At 39.3% G+C, this 23,509-nt stretch overlaps 2 protein-coding genes across 5 annotated transcripts; both read left to right on the top strand.

Annotated features, from left to right (window-relative positions):
* Positions 1-30: 30 nt before the first annotated feature.
* Positions 31-12,163, top strand: maco1a (macoilin 1a). Its single transcript, XM_083544280.1, has 11 exons — positions 31-304; positions 1,044-1,185; positions 2,159-2,285; positions 3,220-3,343; positions 4,657-4,835; positions 5,342-5,795; positions 7,006-7,164; positions 7,297-7,479; positions 7,762-7,882; positions 8,350-8,524; positions 10,642-12,163. Exons 1-11 carry the CDS (start codon positions 225-227, stop codon positions 10,842-10,844), a joined length of 1,947 nt encoding a protein of 648 aa, XP_083400406.1. The 5' UTR covers positions 31-224; the 3' UTR covers positions 10,845-12,163.
* Positions 12,164-13,563: 1,400 nt separating this feature from the next.
* Positions 13,564-22,750, top strand: ldlrap1a (low density lipoprotein receptor adaptor protein 1a). Of its 4 annotated transcripts, none has more exons than XM_083544417.1 (10): positions 13,564-13,701; positions 16,311-16,453; positions 16,801-16,913; positions 18,022-18,136; positions 18,849-18,921; positions 19,091-19,171; positions 20,110-20,213; positions 20,289-20,323; positions 20,602-20,633; positions 22,038-22,750. In XM_083544417.1, the coding sequence occupies exons 1-10, from the start codon at positions 13,620-13,622 to the stop codon at positions 22,082-22,084; spliced, it is 825 nt and encodes a 274-aa protein (XP_083400543.1). In that variant the 5' UTR covers positions 13,564-13,619; the 3' UTR covers positions 22,085-22,750. The 4 variants fall into 4 exon arrangements, with proteins under 4 accessions (XP_083400543.1, XP_083400544.1, XP_083400541.1 ...); XM_083544418.1 differs by having other exon boundaries at positions 20,292-20,323; XM_083544415.1 differs by lacking the exon at positions 20,602-20,633.
* The last annotated feature ends 759 nt before the right edge of the window (positions 22,751-23,509 follow it).

The following is a 23,509-nucleotide window of genomic DNA, read 5'->3' on the forward strand; positions in this document are numbered from 1 at the left end:
ATAAGGAGGGTTTTTTGCTGGACTTGTTATTTATCGCGCTGTTGTGGCTCATTTCGTGTGCAGATGCGTGGGTCAGCGGTAGGTCCGGTTTTTTTTTCCTGCTTCTGCTCAACCTGAACGGGGGAAGACGAATAAATAATACACACAGTTATACATCTTTATTCGGGCCGAGAGAAAGAACAAGATAAAGAAAGAAAGAAAGAAAGAAAGCGAGGGAGGAGAGAATGAAGCGGCGCAATGCGGACTGCAGCAAGCTCCGTCGGCCGGTAAAGCGGAGCCGTATCGCCGAGGGAATTCACGGCAGGTACGCGGGGAGAAGACGCGCCTCGGTCCGGCCGCTTCCATCAAACACCGCCGCGCCGGATAGCAACGCTGCTGGTCCACTTTCAAATAGCCGCTTCTTTTGTTTCTTCCCTCTCCAAAGTGAGCTCCAGCTGGCAGGAGAAGGTCCAGGTTTAGCTAACCCGAGAACCCCTGGCCTAGGTTTAGCTCAATGCATCTGTTATTATACATTATAACATCTACAACGCAATGAATCAGTGCTTTGCAGCATCCTGAGCTCCTAACTTGCTTTGTATCCTGGACCATCCTAGTCCAAATATCTCCAGATCCTACCTTCTAACCTCTTCTTAGATTTAGAACTTCATAAAAACAAAACATCACACCTTCCTAAATCACTTCTAATACATGTTACATATCATATGACCTGCAACTTATGATCTCTATAAAAACTGTTATCTAAGGATTATAAATGCAACCCCCCCTGAAATCATGAGGGCCGACTTCAAAGTTCAGCCAGTGCCAGGTAATAAGTCTACGGCATGGTTGCTTGGTTTCTTATCTCATCCCTGATAGCAGCTACGGATTGCTCCTGGCCTGGATTATGAACAAAACCTAAAAAAAAAACTGGTGCAGAATGAAATCATGGCATGCGATTCTATGGAAGATCTGCCTTGTGTAGCACAAAGCAATGTGTCCCCCCCCCCCATTGTTATAAACATGTTTCTGAAAAATGCTCTCTGTGTATGAATCATGTGTCGTAGTTCTTTCCTCTACCTGAAGTTCCTGCTCGTGTGGGCCCTGGTGCTGCTGGCAGACTTTGTCCTGGAGTTTCGCTTCGAGTACTTGTGGCCTTTCTGGCTCTTTATCAGGAGTGTGTACGACTCCTTCAGGTACCAGGGACTGGTGAGTGACGTCGTCGTGTCAAAGGGTTTCATCATCTGTTGAGCGTGGAAGTGCAAGGATGAGGGAAATATCAGGACCAGGTTCCCAGGATTGGGAAATATTCAACAACAGTGTGTTATTGTGCGGTTGCCATCCTGAAGGGTGTTTATGCATGAATGTGTAACGTCTACACAACAAGGTTATGTTATACCAGGGATACACCAATCAGGCATAACATTATGAATCACTGATTATCCCCTCATCATGGCACGTGTTAGTGTGGTCCTCAAAGTTTGTGTGTTAGAAGTACATAAGGATTAGAACGAGTTTGGCAAATTGTGACGTCTAGACGTCTGGGTCAGAGCATCTCCAAAACTGCAGCTCTTGTGGGATGTTCCTTATCTGCAGTGGTCAGTATCTAGCAAAAGTGCTCCAAGGAAGGAACAGCGGTAACCTGGGGACAGGGTCGTGGGCTGCCGAGGCTCATTGATGCACATGAGGAGCGAAGAATGGTCCGTGTGGTCTGATCCAACAGACGAGCTCCCGTAGCTCAAACTGCTGAAAAGTTCATGCTGTTAATGCTCGACGGATCAAGACCGTTTTGGCAGCAAAATGGGGACCGACACAATATTAGTCCAGTGGTCATAATGTTATACCTGATCGGAAGCACAGTCGAAGCTTCTTCTATACGTCGTGTATACAGTTTTTATTCGCTTTTATGGGCTGTCTGTCAAATAAGTTCTTGTGTAAGTTGCTATGAATATGATTGTATATTATTATTCGACGAGGTTTGGTGTATATATATATTTCTTTATATCTGCGTGAGTATTCCAGTGTAGGAAGCTAATAATGTTTCTTATGGGAATTCATATCTCAGAGCTTGTTTGCAAATCCAAAATTGCACTGTTTAGGCTACTAAAAGCTTCCAGTCCATTAAAGCGTTCGCATATCGACGCACTTTTCCTCCTGTTTTTTTTTATTTTTTTCCCTTCAGGCGTTCTCTGTGTTTTTCGTGTGCGTCACGTTCACGTCAGACATCATCTGCCTGCTGTTCATCCCTATGCAATGGCTGTTTTTCGCCGCCAGCACTTACGTCTGGGTACAATACGTCTGGCACACAGGTACGTGTTGTAATGATTGCTTTATCGTGTTTGTTGTGCGTATAATGTTTCGCATGTTTTCGTTGTCGGACATTTGTTGTGGCGAAAGGACACATTTTTTTGGGGGGATCGGAGTCTGGTGTATGAATAACCAATTCCACCAAGCAGGCGCTAATCGTCAATTTCATATCTAAGTTGAAACATAGTCAGAAACTGAAAGGGATGTGTAGGAGGCTTCATGCCGGATGAGGAACAGCCAAACTCTGCTACTCTGTTGCTTTGACTGGGGTTTCAAGACGTGCCGTTCAAGCTGTTCAAACATGCTTACTTCTCTTCGACATTGGAAAATGTCCAGCAGCAATTTTATTTTATAAAATATTCATAAAATCCAAAAGTCTGTCTCACAAAAAAATCTATATTAAAAAAAAAAACCTTTTATTCAAATGCAGTTTTTTATGGCCTCCGCTTGAAATGGAAGCTGCTTTTTCCTGCTTTTATTTCTGTTCTACCTCCACCCTCATCATAATCATTTAGCGCACAATTATAATTAACCTCGCATTAAAAGAATGACAAGAATTATTCTCCTAATTCTCTAATAGCCAGAAATGGGACTGTAAGGGGCTTTTAAAAACATAATAACAAAAAAAATGAATAAGTGGTGACGCTGCAATGAATGAAAAAACGCAATCCTTCAAAATGCTTTCAGTGCCCCCCAGAGCAAAGACGAATTCAAAGAAAAGAGAAACGAAAAAAATATATATATATTATGCAACTAAAGAACTAGAAAGCCACATGGTCGAGATTTCTGTAAGCGTTCTCAGGAGTCCGTGTTTGTGTACGTGTTGTTGTTGTCGCTAACATGAGCGCACTGTCCGAGATGGGAAACGAAAACCTTTCCATTGCTGTTCAAGAGAGCGAGTTTGGCTAACTCGCTTGTGTTGTCTTGTGTCCTCAGAGCGAGGTGTGTGTCTGCCCACGGTCTCTCTATGGATCCTCTTCGTCTACATCGAAGCCGCCATCCGATTCAAAGACCTGAAAAATTTTCACGTGGGCCTGTGCCGTCCATTTGCTGCTCACTGGTAAAGCTGTCTGTTGCCGACTTTCTTTTCACAAAGACATGAATTCTAGAATGTGGAATCAGGATTTATTACTTTATTTTCCTGTAGGCCTGCTTTATACTTACTCTTACTAGTGCTGCATGATGTTGAAAACAGATGTGATGTGTGATACAATAATGCACCGTGTGCAATGGGTTGAAAAAACAAACACGCGGTGTCAGTAATTCGCCTCTAGAGGCCGCTCTCAAAAAAAGCAGCGGACTGGAACCCGGAAAAACTATCTGCATGGCTTTTGCCAACTATAATCAACTACAGGTGCTCAAAATAAAAATGAGGTTAATCTCTGATTAAAATAAGTCGCTCCAATATGTATATAATTTGATATTTTGATCATTTTAGTATATTGTGCAGCCCTAATACATACCATGTGCTTACACATATTATTATGATGTTATTTCGATTTGCAGCATATCAGTGATAGACATAATAAAATGTGTGCTTCTGGTTGGGGTTGTTCTGGTTTCATGAGTAGTCATGGTTTAAGATTGGATGGTTACCTCACCGCTGAATTTCTTTGTTTTGGAGCACCACTTTTCCTTGCATTTACCTTCACGTAATTCATGAAACATTGGTCTTAAAAAGACAAGTTGGTCCAACTTGTTTGGACATGATCGCTCTGGGTTTCTGATCAGAAGCTCAGGGACTCCAGCCCCTGCATTGCCAAGCTGTCACTCTTTGGCCCTTGAGCTCCAGGTGCAATGTATCATTAATTAAACTGTACTTTGACACTGGCTTCCTATCATGAGAAGAACGAAAGTCTCCTCTCTCGCTCTCTCTCGCTCTCTCTCGCTCTCTCTCGCTCTCTCGCTCTCTCTCTCTCTCTCTCTCTCTCTCTCTCTCTCTCTCTCTCTATGGCTGATTGATGGAGTGAAGCCACAATACTATAAAGACTTCCACGCTGAACATGTTGAAACCCAAGCAGGTGCTGCTATGCTGAAACACTTCAGTGTCACTACTGCTGGTTAAAAATACTCCAATCAGAAACACTGTTGAAGAGCTTGAGGTTGATTAACACACAATGGGGAAATGTGTAATTGTAGCTAGAAGGTGCACCAGTGAGGTAGGCGTGTCTAAAAACCCTGCCATGACTGCTAAAAGTTACCTGAGCCTTGTCAAGTGAGATGTAAAGGGGTGTGAGGAAGAAACAAAGCTTTATAGATGTAATGTAAGCAATCACAGGGACTAACTTGTTTCTGCTCCACAACTTTAACTACAAATGTATCAGAAATGTTTTTTCTGTGGGTAATTTTCAGCCATTCCTCTCCTCTTCACAGCATTGGCTACCCGGTGGTGACGCTAGGCTTCGGCTTTAAGAGCTACGTGAGCTATAAGATGCGCCTACGGAAGCAGCAGGAGGTACAGAAGGAGAACGAGTTCTACATGCAGCTCCTGCATCAGGCTCTGCCTCTGGAACAGCAGATGCTCCAGAGGCAGGAGAGGGAAGCAGAGGAAGGTAAGCAACACATGATTTGGAGCGAGAAATTTTTTTTAATGTGTTATACAAGCTGAAGTCATCGTCGACCGGATAAAAAGGTGTTGGATTACACTGTAAAGGGAAACTGTAAAGGGACCATGGGGATGAGATTCAGAAAGTCTGTCTTTTAATATGGAAAGAAATTATTTGGTGTAAAGAAAAAAATTATAAAACATCGCCTTGTAAGCATTTTCACCAGTAACGTGTGGCTACGTTCTTATTTTAGTCACCACATGCTGCTAAATTTACTGCTGCTGGCCATTTTTATGACGTCTCTATAGACCTGTTTATTGCAAATTGTTATGCAAATGAGCATGGCATTTAAAATTCAGCGTCTCTTCTGCTTGGAAGTGGAAATGTAGCATCAGGCTGCCTCATGTTTACTTCTGATCTCATGTTGTCGGCTGCCAAAATCTCCACATTATTCCTCGGTAATTGGTGAACCAAACTCCTTTTTATTTTTCTTCTCCTCCCTTCCAATCTAGGAGCCCCTAAATCCATGCTGGAAGCAGATCCAACGCTTTTGGCACAGAACGGCACCAAGAAGCTGCCCATCTCTTTCCCCGAGCTGGAGCAGCGGGCTAAGAAACCGCACCAGCACAGCATCGGAATCAACAACAACATCCTTCACAATGTGGAGTCGAAGCTGCAGGACATTGAGTACATGGAGAACTACCTGAGCAGCAAGAGACTGAACAACGAGCTGAACGGGTGCGTGGAGGACGTGGGTGGTGCAGATGCAGGCTCCGCCTCCTCCTCCTGTTCCAGACATTACAAAAATTCCTCCCCACGCAGCCACAGCTCCACCAATGGCAGTGTGCCATCCTCGTCCAATAGGAGCGAGAAGAAGCAGAAGGGCATAGGGAAGAATGCTCATCGAGAGCTGATGGAGAACTGTATACCCAACAACCAGCTCAGTAAACCAGACATTTTAGTGCGGTAAGAAGCTTTTTAATAATTGCAGATTAATATGTAATTTATTTATTATCTTTGTCACACAGGTTGTTGTTTTTTTGGGGGGTTTTTTCAGGAAAATCTTTTTTTTCCCTGTTGTTTTCTGCTTGATTTTCAATTTTTTTAATCCGATGGTTGTGATTTAAATTACAGGTTTGGATTCATGCACTTTATTCGAATATATTATTGTTTTTATAGTACACAGCTGTGAGCTGATGCTTCTTTAGCATTGTGCAATGAGTTTATAATTAATAAAAGGAGCAATTTTATATTCTTGTATATAAAAATGCTGCACTATTATGTTTTCATGGGCATTGTAGTTCAATTCTAGTCTATTTGTATAGTGCTTTTGACTATGTATTTTGTCCAGAGCAGCTTTTCAGAATTCGATTTTTAAAGAGAAATTTCGCAATAAATACATTTTCAAAGAGAAGCCACTAACGACAATAGCAAGAGGAAAAACTCACTGAGACGACAGGAGGAAGAAACCTAAAGCGGAGACCCCAAATATTCATTCATTCATATTTCATTAACCGTTTAATCTTTACAGAATATCAAGAGCTAAAAAGTAGGAATTAACACTAAATAGGATGTCAGTAAATCTAGAGTCACCAAGTCATGTGGAGGAAACTAGAGGACCAAAAGGAAAACCACATGAAGAAGCAGAGCATGAACTCTCAGCAGAGACTTCATGCTTGGGCTCGAGCTGCTGCGTGACCGTGTCTCTGAAAAATCACTAATAAATCATTATTCGAGACTTGGATTTGCCCGAAGTGAAATCTACGCTTGGCATTAACACGCAATCACCGCGAGCCGATCGAGCAGATCAGATCATCAGCCAATCAGGCTTGGCACACATGGCAACATCAACTGACTTCTCCATCTGTATAACCAATTGGATCCGTCTTTTCCGCACAATATTTAAATGTCAGCAGCAGATGGCCCCGGTGCAGAGTCGACCAGTGGTGGGTTTTTCTTTTGAAAACCATTTTGAGTCGAGAAATGAGAAGGACGACAAGGTAGTTAGTATTAAGTTAAATAGATTAAGTTGTGCAAAAAAGAAAAGGTATGGATCTGAGAACGTTGCCAGCTGTGGTGGGGAAAAATAATAAGTTCTAAGCCACACAAACCACTGGCGCATGCCACAAATGCACCCAAATAATGGGAGTAAAACTTGCTGCGGTTGTGTGTGCAGTCTGGAACAAGACGTGAAGAAGCTAAAGGCGGATCTGCAGGCGAGTCGCCAGCTGGAGCAGGAGCTGCGCTCTCAGATCAGCTCTCTGAACAGCACCGAGAGGAACACTCGGGCTGAGCTCAGCCAGCTCCGGCATGAGAATGAGCTGCTCCAGAACAAGTGAGGATTCAATGCTCACAAAAAAAAAAATTTGTACCATGCACAGGTCAATATCCAATTAGTTATCACCGGATTGTTGTTCTTTAAAATATCGCATGTAAGTGTTAATGCTGCCTTGTGTCTTTGCATCAGACTTCATAACACAGTGCAGTCCAAGCAGAAAGACAAGCAGACCATCGCTCAGCTAGAGAAGCGGCTGAAGTCCGAGCAGGAGGCCCGGACGGCGGCTGAGAAGCAGCTGAACGATGAGAAAAAGAGGAAAAAGGTAGAAGAGGCATCAGTCGCCCGGGCTGTCGCTCTGACCGCTGCGTCCAGGTAAAGCCTGAGGAGTTGGAAAGATTACCTTTAAGCTCCGCCCCTGCACAAACAGCTTCTACAAACATATGAATCTTTAAGTAGGTGCAGATCTGTGAGGAATAGCATGGAAAAGAGAGGGTTTAGGGACAAGTTATGGCTCTTTCATATAATATATGTCTCAAAGAGTACTTTTTGTGCTACATCATATTTGTTGAAATCACACGTTTGGTGTTACAGCTCTCCTGCACAATGACGTGACCCTAATTTTTACAATGACCTTGACTTCTTTTATCGCTGCAGAGGGGAGTGTCCAGATTCTCTGAGGAGTCGAGTTCGAGAGCTGGAATCCGAATGTAAGAAGCTTTCCCTCGACCTCAAGTTTAAAGAGGAGCAGCTCCGAGAGCTAGAGGGCAAAGTGCAGGTGAGCCGCAAGCTTTTTTTCCCAAATAAAACCCCGCTTTCCTTTCCACCGCAGACAATAAATACAAGTGGGAGACGTACAGACTGGTTTTAGGTAAGGGACCTCCGATCGATCGGTCTCCGATCGTAATCAGCCGATAATCGTTTTAGGAACTTTGATCGGCGGTCTCTATAAAGGGCGGTCCAGAAGGGCCGATCAGATAATCAGCATAGTAGTTTTAATAATCAGTTTTAAAAATGCGTTTAAAGAGCGAGGCAGAGACTAAACAAACCCGCGGTTCGCCACTCAATACGTTCGTGAGGAAACTCTCGGTTTTATTTATGTTCCACAAGCAACAAGGATTGCCTTCGGTACACACGTGCACTAAACCGAAAGTCCTGTATCGAAACGATTACAAATACGTGTACCGTTTCACCCCTATAAAGTATTAAAAAAATGACGTTTCCACTTTTCTCCGTTTTTGTCAGGAATTGCACAAGTACAAAGAGAACGAGAAGGACACAGAGGTCCTCATGTCAGCACTGTCGGCCATGCAGGATAAAACGCAGCACCTGGAGAACAGCCTGAGTGCCGAGACCAGGATCAAGCTGGATCTCTTCTCAGCACTAGGAGATGCCAAAAGGCAGCTTGAGATTGCACAAGGTATTTTTTAATTCTCAGTAGTTAAAAGGTTGTTTCTCCCCGCCAACAAAGACACACGTCCTATTCATGTTTGTTTTTGTCTGCTTGTCAGGACCATACACAGTTGTGTATCTTGTATTAGAGCAGTTAAAATTTGGTGCTTTGAGTACAATTCTCTCATACTGACCACTGGATGTTCAACATGGCACCTCATGGTAAAGAGCCTCTGAGGATTTGAGAATTAGAATTGTTGCTCTCTACAAAGAGGCCGAAGATCAGTAACACCCTGAAACTGAGTTGCAGTACAGTGACCAGGGTCATACAGAGATACAAAGACAACCTGTCCAAGAGGATGAATTACTGGCAACATATCCTGTGGTCTGATAAGATTCAGATAAACTTGTTTGGCTCAGATGGAGTCCAGCATGTGTGGCAACCCCCTGGTGAGGACTACTAGATAATTGTTTCTTGCCTACAGTCAAGCATGGTGGTGGTAGCATCATGGTCTGGGGATGCATGAGTGCTGCTGGTACTGGGGAGCTGCGGTTCATTGAGGGAAGCATGGATTCTGAAGCAGAACGAGATTCCCCTTCCTTTAGAAAGATCACAACTCAAGATGACAACTGCCTTGTTGAGGAAGCTGATGGTGATGGAGTGGCCAAGAATGTCTTCAGACCTAAACACTATTGAGCACCTAAGTGGGGTTTCCTCAAGTTTAAGGTGGAGAAGTGCCATGAAGTCATTTTGGAGGAGTGGAAGAGGATCTCAGCAACAACCTGTGCAGCTGTGGTGAATTCCCTGCACAGGAGGATTAAAGCAGTGCTACATAAAGATGGCGCTCACACAAAAATATTGATACTTCGGACACAGTTTTGACACTTATGGTGCACTCAGTTTTGTTATTTAGACACTGATGGCTGTATTTTTTAAAGTCTGTAAAGCTGTACTGCTAAAAATGTTTTTAAAATTATCACAAAATTCAAGATATGGGGCAGAATGTTTTTATTGTTTTATATAATTTCATATAGTGACACAAGAAAAATCTTCTTTTTTTTCTTCCTCTTAAAAAAAAAAAAAAAAAGGCAATAAACAAGAATTCAATATTAAGAGACTTGTGTTTTACACACCCCCTGTTTTTGCTCTATTTCACCAACAAAAATATTTTCAAACAAAGCACTGCTTTGCATCTCTGAGCAACATGATGTTTAGTTCTTGAACGAATCACCTGTTTAAACGATTCGGTTCAATTGCAATGACTCACTAATTAACATCGACTTACTGGTCGTTTTAATTTCCCATTTAAAGTCGATCTTTTAAAAAAAAAAATTTAATATCAGTATTCAACATTTTATGTTTAAAATATGAAAACATTATTTATGCAGGTTAAAGCATTGCATGTCCCTCTGAGCCGCATTAAACAGTGTGTAAATACATCGAAATCTCACTTCAGGTGCAGCTCCTGTTTCTTCTGCATTGCAAAGAGGAATATTGTCGATACTGATTTCATTTGCTAGGTAACAGCTGAAATGTCACATTATCCTTGCGAGACAACGAGTCTTCGTAGGCCCGCTGTCAGGCGAAAAATGGGTTCACCCACACTGATAAAAAATAAATAAATTAAAAGATCTCCAAAATCGAGGCAATAATTACAGGTGTTATAGTGTTAAGTGATGAAGTGAAACCCAGTCCCATCAAAATAATTATTTTTTAAAAGAATGGAAAAAAAAAAAAGCTACAAAGGAACAAACACTGTACAAAGAAAAAAAAACAAATGATTATACACACAAACTTGTATTGGCTATTAAAAAAATATTTATTTTTTTATTTTAAAAAGCCCATAAAATGTAAAAAAATCAATTTCAGTTTATTCGAAAAGATTAATCTCTGTGAACTGACCACCACTCAGAATATGAAGAATATAAAAAATATAAGGAGTCAGTTGTCCACCGTAGTCCTTAACGTCCCAATACCACAATAACGCGCTCAGTCGAATATCGTCTAATCGATAAAATCCCCCCAAAAAATATATCGAGATGCCATTTCAGCTTCTGTTTCCTCTTCATTGCTTAATTTTCATACATATTTTTTTTTTCTCAATATCACACACCTCTTTTGTAACACATCGGATCTGTGTGCAGGTCAGATCTTGCAGAAGGAGCAGGAGATCAAGGAGCTGAAGCAAAAGATAGCAGAGGTCATGGCTGTCATGCCCAGCATCACCTATTCATCTGACTCCAACAGCATGCCTCCTATTTCACCTCACTACTCATCAAAGTTTATGGACACGAGTCCATCCAGCCTGGACCCCAATGCGTCTGTGTATCAGCCGCTTTCAAAATGACCCCATGCCTTTTTTTCTTTTTTTTCTTCTCCCCCCCCCCCCCTTTTACTAAATTGACCAGGTTCGGTGACCTTTTTGAGGGTTTTTTTTTATTTAATTTTTTTCCAATTTTTTTCCTCCACCTCTTACTGATTTGACCAGGTTCAGTACTGTGACCTTTTTGAGTTTTTATATTTAATTTTTTTTATATATTTTATTTTTTATTATATATTTTTTTCTCCCCCCCCCCCCCCCCTTTACTGAATTGACCTTTGTGAGGGTTTTTTTTTATTTATTTATTTTTTTTTAGTAATTATAATTTTTTTCTTAATGATCATCACTGTTCTGTAATCTGTAATTTGGTGTCGATTTAAACTCCAGGGGAAAAAAACGAAAGCTTCTTGGGTCGGATTTTCTGTGTGTTCAGTTAAGGTGCTGTGGCACAGTTTTGTGTTAGAAAACTGTTTATCATATTATTTTCCCACAAAAGAACAGTATTTATCATGGGTTGCCATTTTTTTTTCTCTTGTGTATCTGAAACATATTTCTGTTTCATTCTAACTGCGGTATTACAGTTTCTATTTAAAATAAGCAACTAAATGTTTGTTTATTTCCCTCCTCAGTGTTTTCGTTTACACCTTGTTAAAGGAAGGAGTTCGACGTATTCAAAGATTTTATGCTGCATCGATATTTTGCGAAAACACATTGTATTTGGCCATCAAAGCAATTTCTCTTTATAACCGGACCAAAACTGAAAATAAGCTTGTATGCAGAAGCGTATTAAAATGGAAATAGCTGATCGATTTCACCGCTGTTTTAATGCGGTGCCTTGAATCTTTTTCCGATTTGATCTCCACTGGTTTTCCTTTACACAAAAAGTTTATGATCCTGTCACATGACTGTATCTCCACGCTCAGTCACGGAAACTTGGTACTTCTCTTCAGGCTTCCTCCCAGTTCGACTCGTTTACAACACTAAACATCCAGGTTACAGCGTTCCAATCATAAGTGCCAAGTACTTTCTCTGCATCGTTTGCCATAACAAACCTGCACAGTTCACGTATTCTCTTAACAGCCCTAATTTATTATGTGACTGCTCTGAATTTCTCTCAACCTGGTTTAATCTCATTGTGCAGCAAGGATGATTTACTAAAAAACATTGTATTATATATTCGGCTAGGCAGAACATTCTACACCTAAAGCTGCAAAAAATTTTATTTCAGTTGTTCACTTGTTTTGTTTTCTGATTTTGCCTTTGGTAAAGTATTTCTGTGGAATGTAATGGAGTTGAATTTTTTTTTTCCTGAGGGTGGTGTTGTTGAGAATAAAGACTAAAGCACTTGTCTGTTGCTCTTTTATTTTCTTTCTGCCCTACTAAAGAAACAATCCATTTGTTTGAGCATGTTGCTGTAGATGTTTTAGGAGTAGTTTTTGACTTGTATTTAGATACTGTATGTAGGAACTCTAGCATGATGTACAATTTTTATTAGCCACACGAGGGCGCTTTGACGTGCATTCTCTCCTCCAGTGAGGAACCCTGGGCATGGGCGTAAATTTCATTTAACAGTAGGGGGGACAATAAATATAAAATTTCTCATGAGCAATTTTTGAAGGGGGACACAAATAATACAGTCAAATTGTACTTACAGTATAAAGATCTGTCTCCACAGTGAAAAACTTTGTTTCTATCATTATTATTGTAAATGCACAGATAAACAAAATACTAATTGTGTGTTAATGTTAAATTAACATTATACCAAGTCGCCCCAAATAAAACACTGCATGGGAAACGGCTTTGGTGTGTTAGTTACAGTGCACTATGCTACAAGCTATTGTAAACAAGCTAACGTTCACTAGATAAGTCCTATTTTAATCGCTAATAGAGCAGATTCATGGAAAATTACATCAGTAATCAGCATTTTTGCAGCAACTAATGTCCCCCCTGTCCCCCCCGTGATTTACGCCATTTTTACATTTTTAATTCTTTATCATTCAAATGCTGTTGCTTACATTAATTCTAGTTCTAACGTAAATCACAGCATTGCATCAATGCATTTCTAATGTGCTCGAAGCTCATTTGCAGGGACATGACACTCCAAAAACAATTACAATGTCTATGTGTTTACATTTTGTCTCCAGTGTCAGCACTTTAGAATAAAACCTTTTAATAAACATTTTCCAGCACACACACACACACACATATATATATATATATATATATATATATATATATAAATTAGATAGAAAATTCCAAATTATAAATATATATATATGTGTGTGTGTGTGTATGTATGTTCTCTACAAGAGTAAAAAATAAATAAATGCCATTTGGAAAAACTTAAAAAAATAAATGTTGCATTATTATTATTATTATTATTATTATTATTATTATTATTATTATTATTATTAATATTACTACCAACTATTATATTAAAATAAAATGTCCCATGATTCCTCTCATTTATGATTTCATAATATATCAAATGAAATAAAAAAATAAATTAAACCATTTCAATGTTTAATTTCAGTTTTAATTCAGTGAAATGTATAGCACAGTGAGAAAATCCAATGTTATCCCTAATAGGAAGTGTATTAAGACCTAAGGCACGTGCCTTTGATCTTCTATGATTGACAGCCATAACCCCGCCCACTAGAGCACAACATCAAACCAGAAAAGAAAAAGTTCACACTGAGGACCAGACGAAGAGACTGCGAATATATATATATATATATATATATATATACACAATATATTTATATATATTTTATATTTTAAAAAAATCTATTGGTATTCAGGATGGACGTGTTGAAATCAGCCAGAAAGGTGATCCGGAGTCCGAGTGTCTCCAGGCAGCTGTGGCCTTCCGCCAAACATAGAAGTGAGTGCAGATTTACTGCCATTTCTACCATTGGTTTAGTTTCAAGTAGTTTGCGTGTGTGTGTGTGTGTGTGTGTGTGTGTGTGTGTTTTCAAGTTCATAATTTTGACTTCACTTTTTATTGTACATTTCTTTCTGAGAGTTCACAGGCCGCGTCCAAAAAAACGTGTTATTGCACTACATAATAAGTCTAAACGGTTCACTATAGACAGGTGAAGTGCACTAGTTTTGTCAGTCTACTTAGTGTACGCGGTTTAGGACACAGCCATGAGTTAATTACCTACATTCCAATTACAGATCTGTAATTCTTCAGCTGTAAAATAAATTTCTCTCTCTCTCTCTCTCTCTCTCTCTCTCTCTCTCTCTCTCTCTCTCTCTCTCATAAGCTACCTATAGTAGTTTAAAAACGAATTAATATCACGAGCACAGGCTTAAAATTCCTAGAATTCATTCACACTGCAGGGAGGGAAGCTAATCATATTCTTCTGTAGCTGTTTGCTTGGCATTTCAACTGTTGGCATGGCGACTACAAATCTAAAAGTGTTCACATCATGTCTTATACAGGTGTAAACTCTCACGTGTATCGTTAAGTCGTTTTGCGAAGACTTTCCAACAAGATTAGACTTTACAGTCCTGCAGAGAAGCATTCAGAACCACAGCAATCATTATGGAGGACAAAAACTCCTCTTGAGAATCCTGAAAATGTTTTGGAAGAAATGTAACTGAAGTCAAGTCAAGAAGCTTTTATTGTCATTTCAACCGTATATAGCTGACGCAGTACACAGTGTCATGAGACAACGTTCCTTTTAATCCCTGATGCTACATACAACAACATAAAACAACAATCACAGAAACAGAAAAACACAGGGCCAAGGACTAGAAAGTGTCCTCGCCACATACAGTGCATGTGTGCAACCTGGTGCAAACAGTGCAAAGAGACAACACAGGACAGTGCAAAGAGACAACACAGGACAGTGCAACGAGACAACACAGGACAGTGCAACGAGACAACACAGGACAGTGCAACGAGACAACACAGGACAGTGCAAAGACAACAAAGGACAGTGCAAAGACAACACAAGACAGAGCAAAGACAACACAGGACAGTGCAAAGACAACACAAGACAGAGCAAAGACAACACAGGACAGTGCAAAAAGACAACACAAGACAGTGCAAAGACAACTCAGGACAGTGCAAAGAGACAACACAGGACAGTGCAAAGAGACAACACAGGACAGTGCAAAGAGACAACACAGGACAGTGCAAAGAGACAACACAGGACAGTGCAAAGAGACAACACAGGACAGTGCAACGAGACAACACAGGACAGTGCAAAGACAACACAGGACAGTGCAAAAAGACAACACAAGACAGTGCAAAGACAACTCAGGACGGTGCAAGACAACACAAGACAGTGTATAGACAACACAAGACAGAGCAAACAATACACAAAACACAAAATAGCTCCGCCAGTAAACCTGTTGTAAAGAGACAAAGTGAACAGTAGCAAAAATTTAAACAAAATATTGTGCAAAAGAGCAAATAGCAGCAGTCCAGGAAAGATGTGCAAAAACAGCATGTAAACAGTTTATAATAATGAAGTGGTTTATGGTAATGAAGTGAAATCAGGGTGGATAGAAAATGCACAGAATGAAACGTACAATATTCAGACATTAATGCATAATTCTAGTTCCTGAAGCTATAATTCATCAATACTTAATGACATAAAAAAGACTAGGAAGGTTTACAAATTATATCAGATTCTTGGTTTTTCGAGAACGTCAATGGTGTTTCTTATACAGAGGTGTGTGTGTGTGTGTGTGTGTGTGTGTGTGTGTGTGTGTGTGTGACCCATGAAATAGATCTACAGTATAAATGTTCTATTGATTATAACCCTAGTCCGCTTTGCTTTTGAGGTCTATGTTTAGAGTTGTTATTATTGTGTTTTAAGCTTTTTTTTTTTTTTTTAAGTTTTTGCAATATTTCTTCCTACTGTCCTCCCTATGTATTTTTAATCCCTTGTAGGGATGCACGGTATACCGGTACTGAAAAAGTACCAAACGGTACCATATCATACATTTGCATACGCTGCTGTTCCGAAATTCACCTGTAGGCGGCAGTGCTTTCCAAATGATATGTACACGTATTTATTGTTATTTCAGTTGCATTTAAAAAAAAAAAAAAAAAAAAATTTATGAACTATAATTAAATGGTAGGTTTTTTGTGACATTTTGTTTGCACTATGTGTTTGCCCTGAAAAAATACGATTTTAATATATTTTCATTGTATTAGATCAAATATATATTTATTTATTTATTATTTATTTAATTTTTTTATATATCTATTATTATTAATTATATATTTGTTCTTGTTACAGTTTGATACAAAGGTATTAAGATATGAATCTATTTTGATATATTTTTTTTTTTCTTTTGAGGCAGGTTTTTGTCACATACGGTATCGGTTTAGTATCGATTCCGTGATATTACATTCTCTTATCATACCGAAGCCAAAATTATGGTATTGAGCCATCCCTAATCCCTTGTACTCTGTATATGTGTGTGGACTCTCTGGTTCATAATCCTTTTTGTATCATCCTATTTTCCCAGAGCTTCCAGAGAACTGGACAGACACGAGGGAGACCCTTGTGGACGGCATGACCTTTAATCTCAAGCAGCTAGGAATGACCCTCGTGGACCAGCCCAAAGGCGAAGACGTGTCGGCTGCTGCTATTAAACGGATCGTTTCAACGGTGCTCATCTTCACAATAACACTTAGTTTTCTGATACACACCAGAGCACAATTCAGCCGTGGTTTCATTGGTTTAAGTGCGTATGTTGCATTAGGAAGGACAGAGATACATTCCCACTATGGCAAGGCCTAGAGTGAGTGCAGGAACAGAGGGGGGAAGTGAGGGGAACACGCAAAACACCACTGACACGTGACACCAGTGATCATCGCTTGATGTGCAGAATCCATGACAAGAAGAATCGAAGTTATTTGTCATCGGTCTGTGTTATATTTATGAAAAGTGTTGACAAACTTGATCTTTCATGCTTCTTTGTAATAATTCTCGTATGTAAATCTGTTTATTCCTAGGCTAAAGCTGGCGGCAAGAAGCTCCCTAAGGTGGCGCTTACAGTCTCTCCTCAGGAAATGCTCATCCACGACCGCGTTTCCAATCGGCTTCTAGAGCGCGTCTCGATATACAGGTGAAAGTCTCGGATTCTTCAGTAGACTTCATATAGAATAAAACTGAACGACTGAGCTGATTTTGTTTAAGTATATTTGAGACTGCATTTGTGAAAGTAAAAATTCACTCAGATACATTTGTTTAAAAGTAGACATAAAGCAGACAGAATCCAAAACACACTAAAGCTGTTGCTTTGGATAATTTTAGTAATGGAGTATTCTACCGATTATTCCGCTGATTAATCAAATAATCGAATAAGAAGTCCTTTTTTTTTTTATTTCTTTTTATTATTATAATATATTTTTTTAAAGCGATACTAAATATACAAGAGAAAATAAGACACGCCTCTTAAAATGAACAAGTAATTTGTTTCCTTTTCAGAAAAATGTACATTTAATTGCTGAAATTGTATTCAAGAATATCTGGGAATACTGTGCATTGAATTTCCATATTACATCAAAATGCAAATACAAAATATATAAATAAAAAAATCGAATTAAAATATCAAAATACATTTCAGATTACTTAAAAAAAGTGGGTTTGAACGGGTTTGAACTGAAACGTTTTCTTTGACCTGAATCCTTTAGAATCTAAATTCCGACTTTTTTCTCGGAATTCCGAGATTTTCTCGCAATTCTGAGGTAACCATGCTGTCTGCCTGAAGTTCATCGAGCTTGTTCTGTCTTCTCCTCATTGTTAGACAGAGTTCTCTCAAGGGATCGGAGGCTCAGTTTGATACCGTGCATTTTTATTTTAGCTTTCGGTTTTATGACCAGGCAACTGGTGCATCCCTGCAATTTTCCCCTCGTTCTTTTATTTTTCCATCCTGATGCATTTCCTGTGTTTACCTGTCCGGAGCGCTCCAGAGTTTAGCGAGTGGTGCGTCGGTAATAATAATGGAACACAGTGCACCGTGTGTAGTTAAATGGACTAAACGAAGCAAATTATTTGCCTCGATGATTTTTTTTTCGTTTCAGCCCTAAAACACACCAGTCATCATCATCAGGCATCATCAGTCTTACAAATGCTTTCCTTCCCACATGCATAGAATTGTGATAATAGTAATCGCTCTAATGCTCCACAGTTCAGCTCAGCCGTGACCTTTCTCTTCACTTCGTTCCATTCAGAATATCGTACTGCACAGCCGACAAAATGCACGACAAAGTGTTTGCGTACATCGCCCAGAACGAGCGAAACGAGACCCTGGAGTGTCACGCGTTCCTCTGTGCCAAGAAGAAAGTGGTGAGTGACTTCCTGTATAATTGCGTGGGATTTGTTTCTTTTTTACCTTTAATCAAACCAATACATCATCTTAGGCTCAGTGGGAGCAGAGATCATACTGCAGAGACTAAAGATGGGAAAGATGTAAGATTCTCTTTAAACAAGTCGTAGTAACAGCTGTTATTGGCCTTGTGGAGGATTGAATTTATTTATTTGTTTTGTAAATAAAGAAGAACATTATACTAAAATTTTAACGCATCGGTTATGGGTATTAAGATACACAAAACAATTTTGCTAGTGTTACTGTAAATGCTCTGTCTGTCTGTCTGTCTGTCTGTCTGTCTGTCTGTCTATAGAATCGCTGTCTGTCTGTCTATAGAATCGCTGTCTCTATCTATCTATCTATCTATCTATCTATCTATCTATCTATCTATCTATCTATCTATCTATCTATCTATCTATCTATCTATCTAAAGAATCGCTGTCTGTCTGTCTGTCTGTCTGTCTGTCTGTAGAATCTCTATCTATCTATCTATCTATCTATCTATCTATCTATCTATCTATCTATCTATCTATCTATCTATCTATCTATCTATCTATCTATCTATCTATCTATCTATCTATCTATCTATCCTCTTGAATGCACACATCAATCTTTGTCTGCAAATGTTTCATTCTTGCAATATTATGGTGTAAAAGTGCCACTGTTATTTCTCTTATTTGCTTTTCCCAGGCTCAGGCTGTGACACTCACTGTAGCACAAGCCTTCAACGTGGCCTTCGAATCCTGGCAGCTCGACAGAGGAGGTTCATCACTAAGAGAAACTATTCGCCCCAGTTTGCTTTCAGCTCTGAGAGCATCTTAGATCAAGCCTTTTAATGATTTGTCTTTCTTACTGATACATTTATTTGTGCTTTGTAAAAAAAATGTTGAATGACCTTAATGATTAATCTCACTTTTCTCTCATATTTTCAGAGAAAGAACAAAAATCAGGCTTGGAGACTAGTAATAACACACAATCGGATATATCCGCCTCTGCGCTCAGTGGAATTGAGGGTAACGAAGATACAGTCTGTCTTTCTCTCTTTCTCTCTCTCTCTCTCTCTCTCTCTCTCTAACACACAGGTTACATATGTTGTGAAAGTATTTGTAGTATTGTTATTTTGGCAAACTATATTTTTTTGTCACATTTCGGAATGAGATGTAGGAATAACCAGATCTCCCTTAAACATTTGATCATATGTTTTAGGATCAATAAAAGCATTCATATTGGAGATTCTAACAAGCATTTCTCTCAATACCTCTGTGGGCTTTTCATCCTCAGATCACCTCTTCCTGGGGGCGTCACTGTAAAACTGTTATATTTTGGGTATAACGTCCATCAGAAATAATAGCAGCGTTGACTGACTTGCACTGATAAGTTTAATGTGCGTTTTTTTTTTCCCCCCAGGCTGTTCGTGGTTGCTCTTATAACCAGACGTATCAAATAATAAATTTCAATGTTAGTACATAGACGGTAAACACACTTTATTTAAAGTGAATCGGCTCCGCATCAGCTCTTAATTAAACAAAAGCATTTCCCACATTTTTTTCCAAGTCATCCTCATATTCTTCTATTAAGGAAGGGTGCTAATTTTGTCCTTTATCATTTCTGCAATGAATGATTGTTTACGTCGTACCGGAGGTTCCCCCCACACACATGGTCAGAATAGCACCAGTTGAGCAGCTCCCGATGTACACAGGACGGTGCTCCCTGTGACTGTGCGTGCAGCCGTGTGCTGCCACCTGTTGGCAGGTTACAAAACTAGTCTCGAAACTTGTTGATACCAATCGTAGTTTGAGCAAAGCGTCATGGAGCTTAGAAAAACAAGTGGATACAAGCCAGATTGCTCCTTCTTTAAGAATACGAAGTGCACTTAAAAGTGATTAAAACGACCAGACAAAAGGTTTATGCAAAAAAAAAAAAAACTTGTATATACTTTACATTTTTTTAGATTCTGTTAAAGAGAACCTTTTGGATTTTGAGGATTGCTCCAAGGTGCACATGGACAGCCCTGAGAAGCTGGAGAACCATCTTGAGAAGCACAAGAAGATCAGGGTAAGAATATCATTTCGCCTACTGGCCATACACTAAACACAGATAACCGGAAATCTAATTAACTTTTTTTTATAGGAGGTCAGTGATGGTCTGGAAGAAGCCTTTTCCAGGTGAGACACTTTTCTTGGCGTTCAGTTTTTCTCAGCTGTATTAGATGGAAACCAAGAGAAGTGGAACCATTGATTCAGAGTTTGCAGGAACCTGAGTACAAGTAATTGCTTATAATAAATTAAATAAAGGAAAAAAATGAAGATGTTAACACCAGAAAAAGTGATCCTGTATGTATGTTTTTTTTTGTATAACAAGCACAGGAGTGAGACTGGGAAAACAGGAAGTTAATAGCTGTGCATTTCTACAGGCCCTAATTCTTTTCTCTCTCTGCCCTTAGCTGCAGTTTGGATAGCTTTGTGTACTCTGCAGGTAATAAAGTCTAGTCTTAAAATAATCAAGTTTTAGTACCTCATTACCTTTCCTTCCAATGGCATAACCTTTCTTGCTTTATTAATCATGTTCATCAATCTGTATGGTTTCCTCCATCCCATCATTATTCATAATTCTTTAAAGCAGGGATGTTGTAAATGCTGCCAGCTTCCTATAGTGACTTTAGCAGCTCATTTTCAATGTAAAAAATATGTTCTTATTTTCATCTCTACATTTTTTTTTGTCTTGTTTTAGTTGGATTAAAGCTTTTGTTAAGCATCAGCTGTTAATGCTGTCAGGTTGCCGCTTTTAATCTTTGATGTCTCGTTAGTTGTAAGACGAAAATATATGGACATTAGTATACTGACTGTATTACTATACCCCTGACTGTAAGACACGTATGTGCTTCATAACAACCCATTCAACATTTAGTCCCCGTTTGCTGTTAATAATAACGTCCACTCTGCTGGGAAGATGTTTCACAAGATTCTGGAGTGTGTTTGTGGAGATTTGTGCTCCTTCAGTCGCAAGTCGCATCGACACAATCGATCAGTGAAGGACGAAGTACAAAAAAAACATGTACTTGAGTTAAAGTAGAGAGATATTACTCCAGTAAAAGTAAAAGTGCTCCCTTTAAACTTTCACTTGACTAAAACTTGAGTCTTCAAATCAACTTAAGTGTTCAAAGTATTCTGATTTAATATGTCTATAACGTTCCTGTTATTATTTTTGTCACAAAACCTTCGCCTAATCAACTTTATGTGAAAAGACTCTGTTACTCTTTGCACACCAATTTATTAATAGAATGATATTAATGAGTCAAACACTGATTGATCTCTATTAGAATAGTCATGAGGCCTAAAGCTAGCTAGCGAGTCCGAGTCAGGAGTTTCTTCCATCATTTATTCCTCTCTAAATGTTCTGCTTGCTGTTAAACTGCTGAACTGTATGTTCACGCCAAGTAGATACCACCAAGTTCCCTGACTGGTGGCTTGCTGCGTGCTTGACTAGTTCAGTTTTTACCCATGAATAAAATCAATAAAAAAGGAACAACTGACTCAGCAAAATGCAGTTGAGTCAAAAGTCAGATATTTGACTTTGAAATGTAGTGAAGTAAAAATCTCCCCAAATGGAAATACTTCAATTACATTGACTTCCTTACCGTCCACCGCTGCCAGTCGATAGAACGAAACATAGTGTACATTCACATACAGTAAATTTCACATTTCTCAGAAGAGTTTCGTGCAGTTTCAAGGTTACGCAGTTGATAAATAATTCGTAAGCAGGTCCGCCTGGGCCCTACCGTAGCCCTAGCAATAACGATTCCACACCAGCAGTAAAAGGTGACCGTGGTGTTGTTTTGTGTTTGTTTTTTTCCCGTTCTGCCTCTCGCTCTCTCTGTAGACTTGCCGAGTCCTATCCTCACCCTCAGATCCTGGACACTGGGTTAAATGAACCACACGACACTGACAACCTTTTTGCCATTGAAAGCAGATTGTAGAGGTTTGGATTCGATGCCGTTTTATCTCCAAGCACTGCTCAGAAAGACTCGAGATGAACCTACTACAGTCCATCCTACAGAGACTCTCCTTCTAAACCGAGGCAAGAGTCTATTTTTCAGCACTGGAGCTATCCTGTTCAACACCACCACCTCTTTTCTTTTCAATTCTGATTTCATTTTTTGCCTTTTGAATCAGTATTGGGATGCGTCCTGTCATATCCAAAAGCAGTACAGTAGATCGGGTTGCCAGTTTGTTACCCTTTTTGTGTTTACTTTTATTGTCTATGTTATTAAATACTATAGACTAGAGTGACCCAGACAGTCTCTCTCTCCTGCCAAAGCAATACAGATGATTTTCAGTACTTGGCTTTATCCACTACTGCCAGTATTTTATTTACTTTCTTGTGGTATGCATTTAATTTAACACCTTTCAAATAATATCAGGCCAGCAGTAGTACTATGGTGGATCCTTCCCATAGACGTGCTAGAAACTCTGTGGTCTAAAGTAACTAAGGTATGTGTACCGAATTAAATAGAAACATAGCGCACTGTATACTGTACGTATTCTTGTAGATAACGACCTGTATAATCAATAAAAATGATCTGTTAAGGTGCATGCAGATGCAGCGTTTCTGCTTTTAGGACCTCACGCATTATAAAGAACGAATTCATTCGAACCGGGAAAAAAACAGACCTGGAAACTGTTTTTACAGTGAAATCTAAAAAAAAATCTTTAAATAATGGTGACAAAAAAAGAAAAATACAGCTTTATATCAAGGTGCTCATTCTCAACTCTTACGGTTTCTATAGTAACCGATCGTTCACAGCGACAGACACTCCACATAATGAAAGCCTGAGACAAAACGTTATAACAAGCTTCATGTTAGAATCTATAGACGGAGTCTTCAGACCGAATGCTTGCAGCTTTTTCATCTCAGTAGGTTTGGTTTCCTGGCAGCAGTTGTTTTTTTTTTTTCTTCAAGATAAAAAGAAAGGAAATGTTCTATAACTGGATGATTACAGATATTAGTATGTAGTGATAATATTATAGTATCTAATATAATAAGTATTAAGTATAGTATAACGTTCTGATAATTACATTTTACATTTTCAGCATTTGGCAGACACCATTATCCATACAACAGAGCAGGCAGAAGGTTAGGGGCCTTGCTCAAGGGCCCAGCAGTGGCAGCTTAGTGGTGGTGGGATTTGAACTCAGGACCTTCTGTTCAGAAGTTACCTTAAACACTGACCTACCCTTACGTAACTTGTTCATCAATGATCTGACTACCGTATTTTCCGGACTATAAGCCGCTACTTTTTCCCCACGCTTTGAACCCCGCGGCTTAAACAATGAAGCGTCTAATTTATGGAT

This window comes from Silurus aristotelis (assembly GCF_946808225.1).
Source record: "Silurus aristotelis genome assembly, chromosome: 6".
Lineage (NCBI taxonomy): Eukaryota > Metazoa > Chordata > Actinopteri > Siluriformes > Siluridae > Silurus > Silurus aristotelis.

What these genes read in the sequence shown, in the direction of transcription:
- maco1a (XM_083544280.1), top strand. Translation starts at nt 225, where the DNA reads ATGAAGCGGCGCAATGCGGACTGCAGCAAGCTCCGTCGGCCGGTAAAG. An exon ending in GCCGAGGGAATTCACGGCAG is followed by an intron (nt 305 to 1,043) that starts GTACGCGGGGAG and finishes CATGTGTCGTAG; the next exon opens with TTCTTTCCTCTACCTGAAGT. An exon ending in AAACCAGACATTTTAGTGCG is followed by an intron (nt 5,796 to 7,005) that starts GTAAGAAGCTTT and finishes TTGTGTGTGCAG; the next exon opens with TCTGGAACAAGACGTGAAGA.
- ldlrap1a (XM_083544415.1), top strand. Translation starts at nt 13,620, where the DNA reads ATGGACGTGTTGAAATCAGCCAGAAAGGTGATCCGGAGTCCGAGTGTC. An exon ending in GCCTTCCGCCAAACATAGAA is followed by an intron (nt 13,702 to 16,310) that starts GTGAGTGCAGAT and finishes CTATTTTCCCAG; the next exon opens with AGCTTCCAGAGAACTGGACA. An exon ending in TCTGTGCCAAGAAGAAAGTG is followed by an intron (nt 18,137 to 18,848) that starts GTGAGTGACTTC and finishes TGCTTTTCCCAG; the next exon opens with GCTCAGGCTGTGACACTCAC.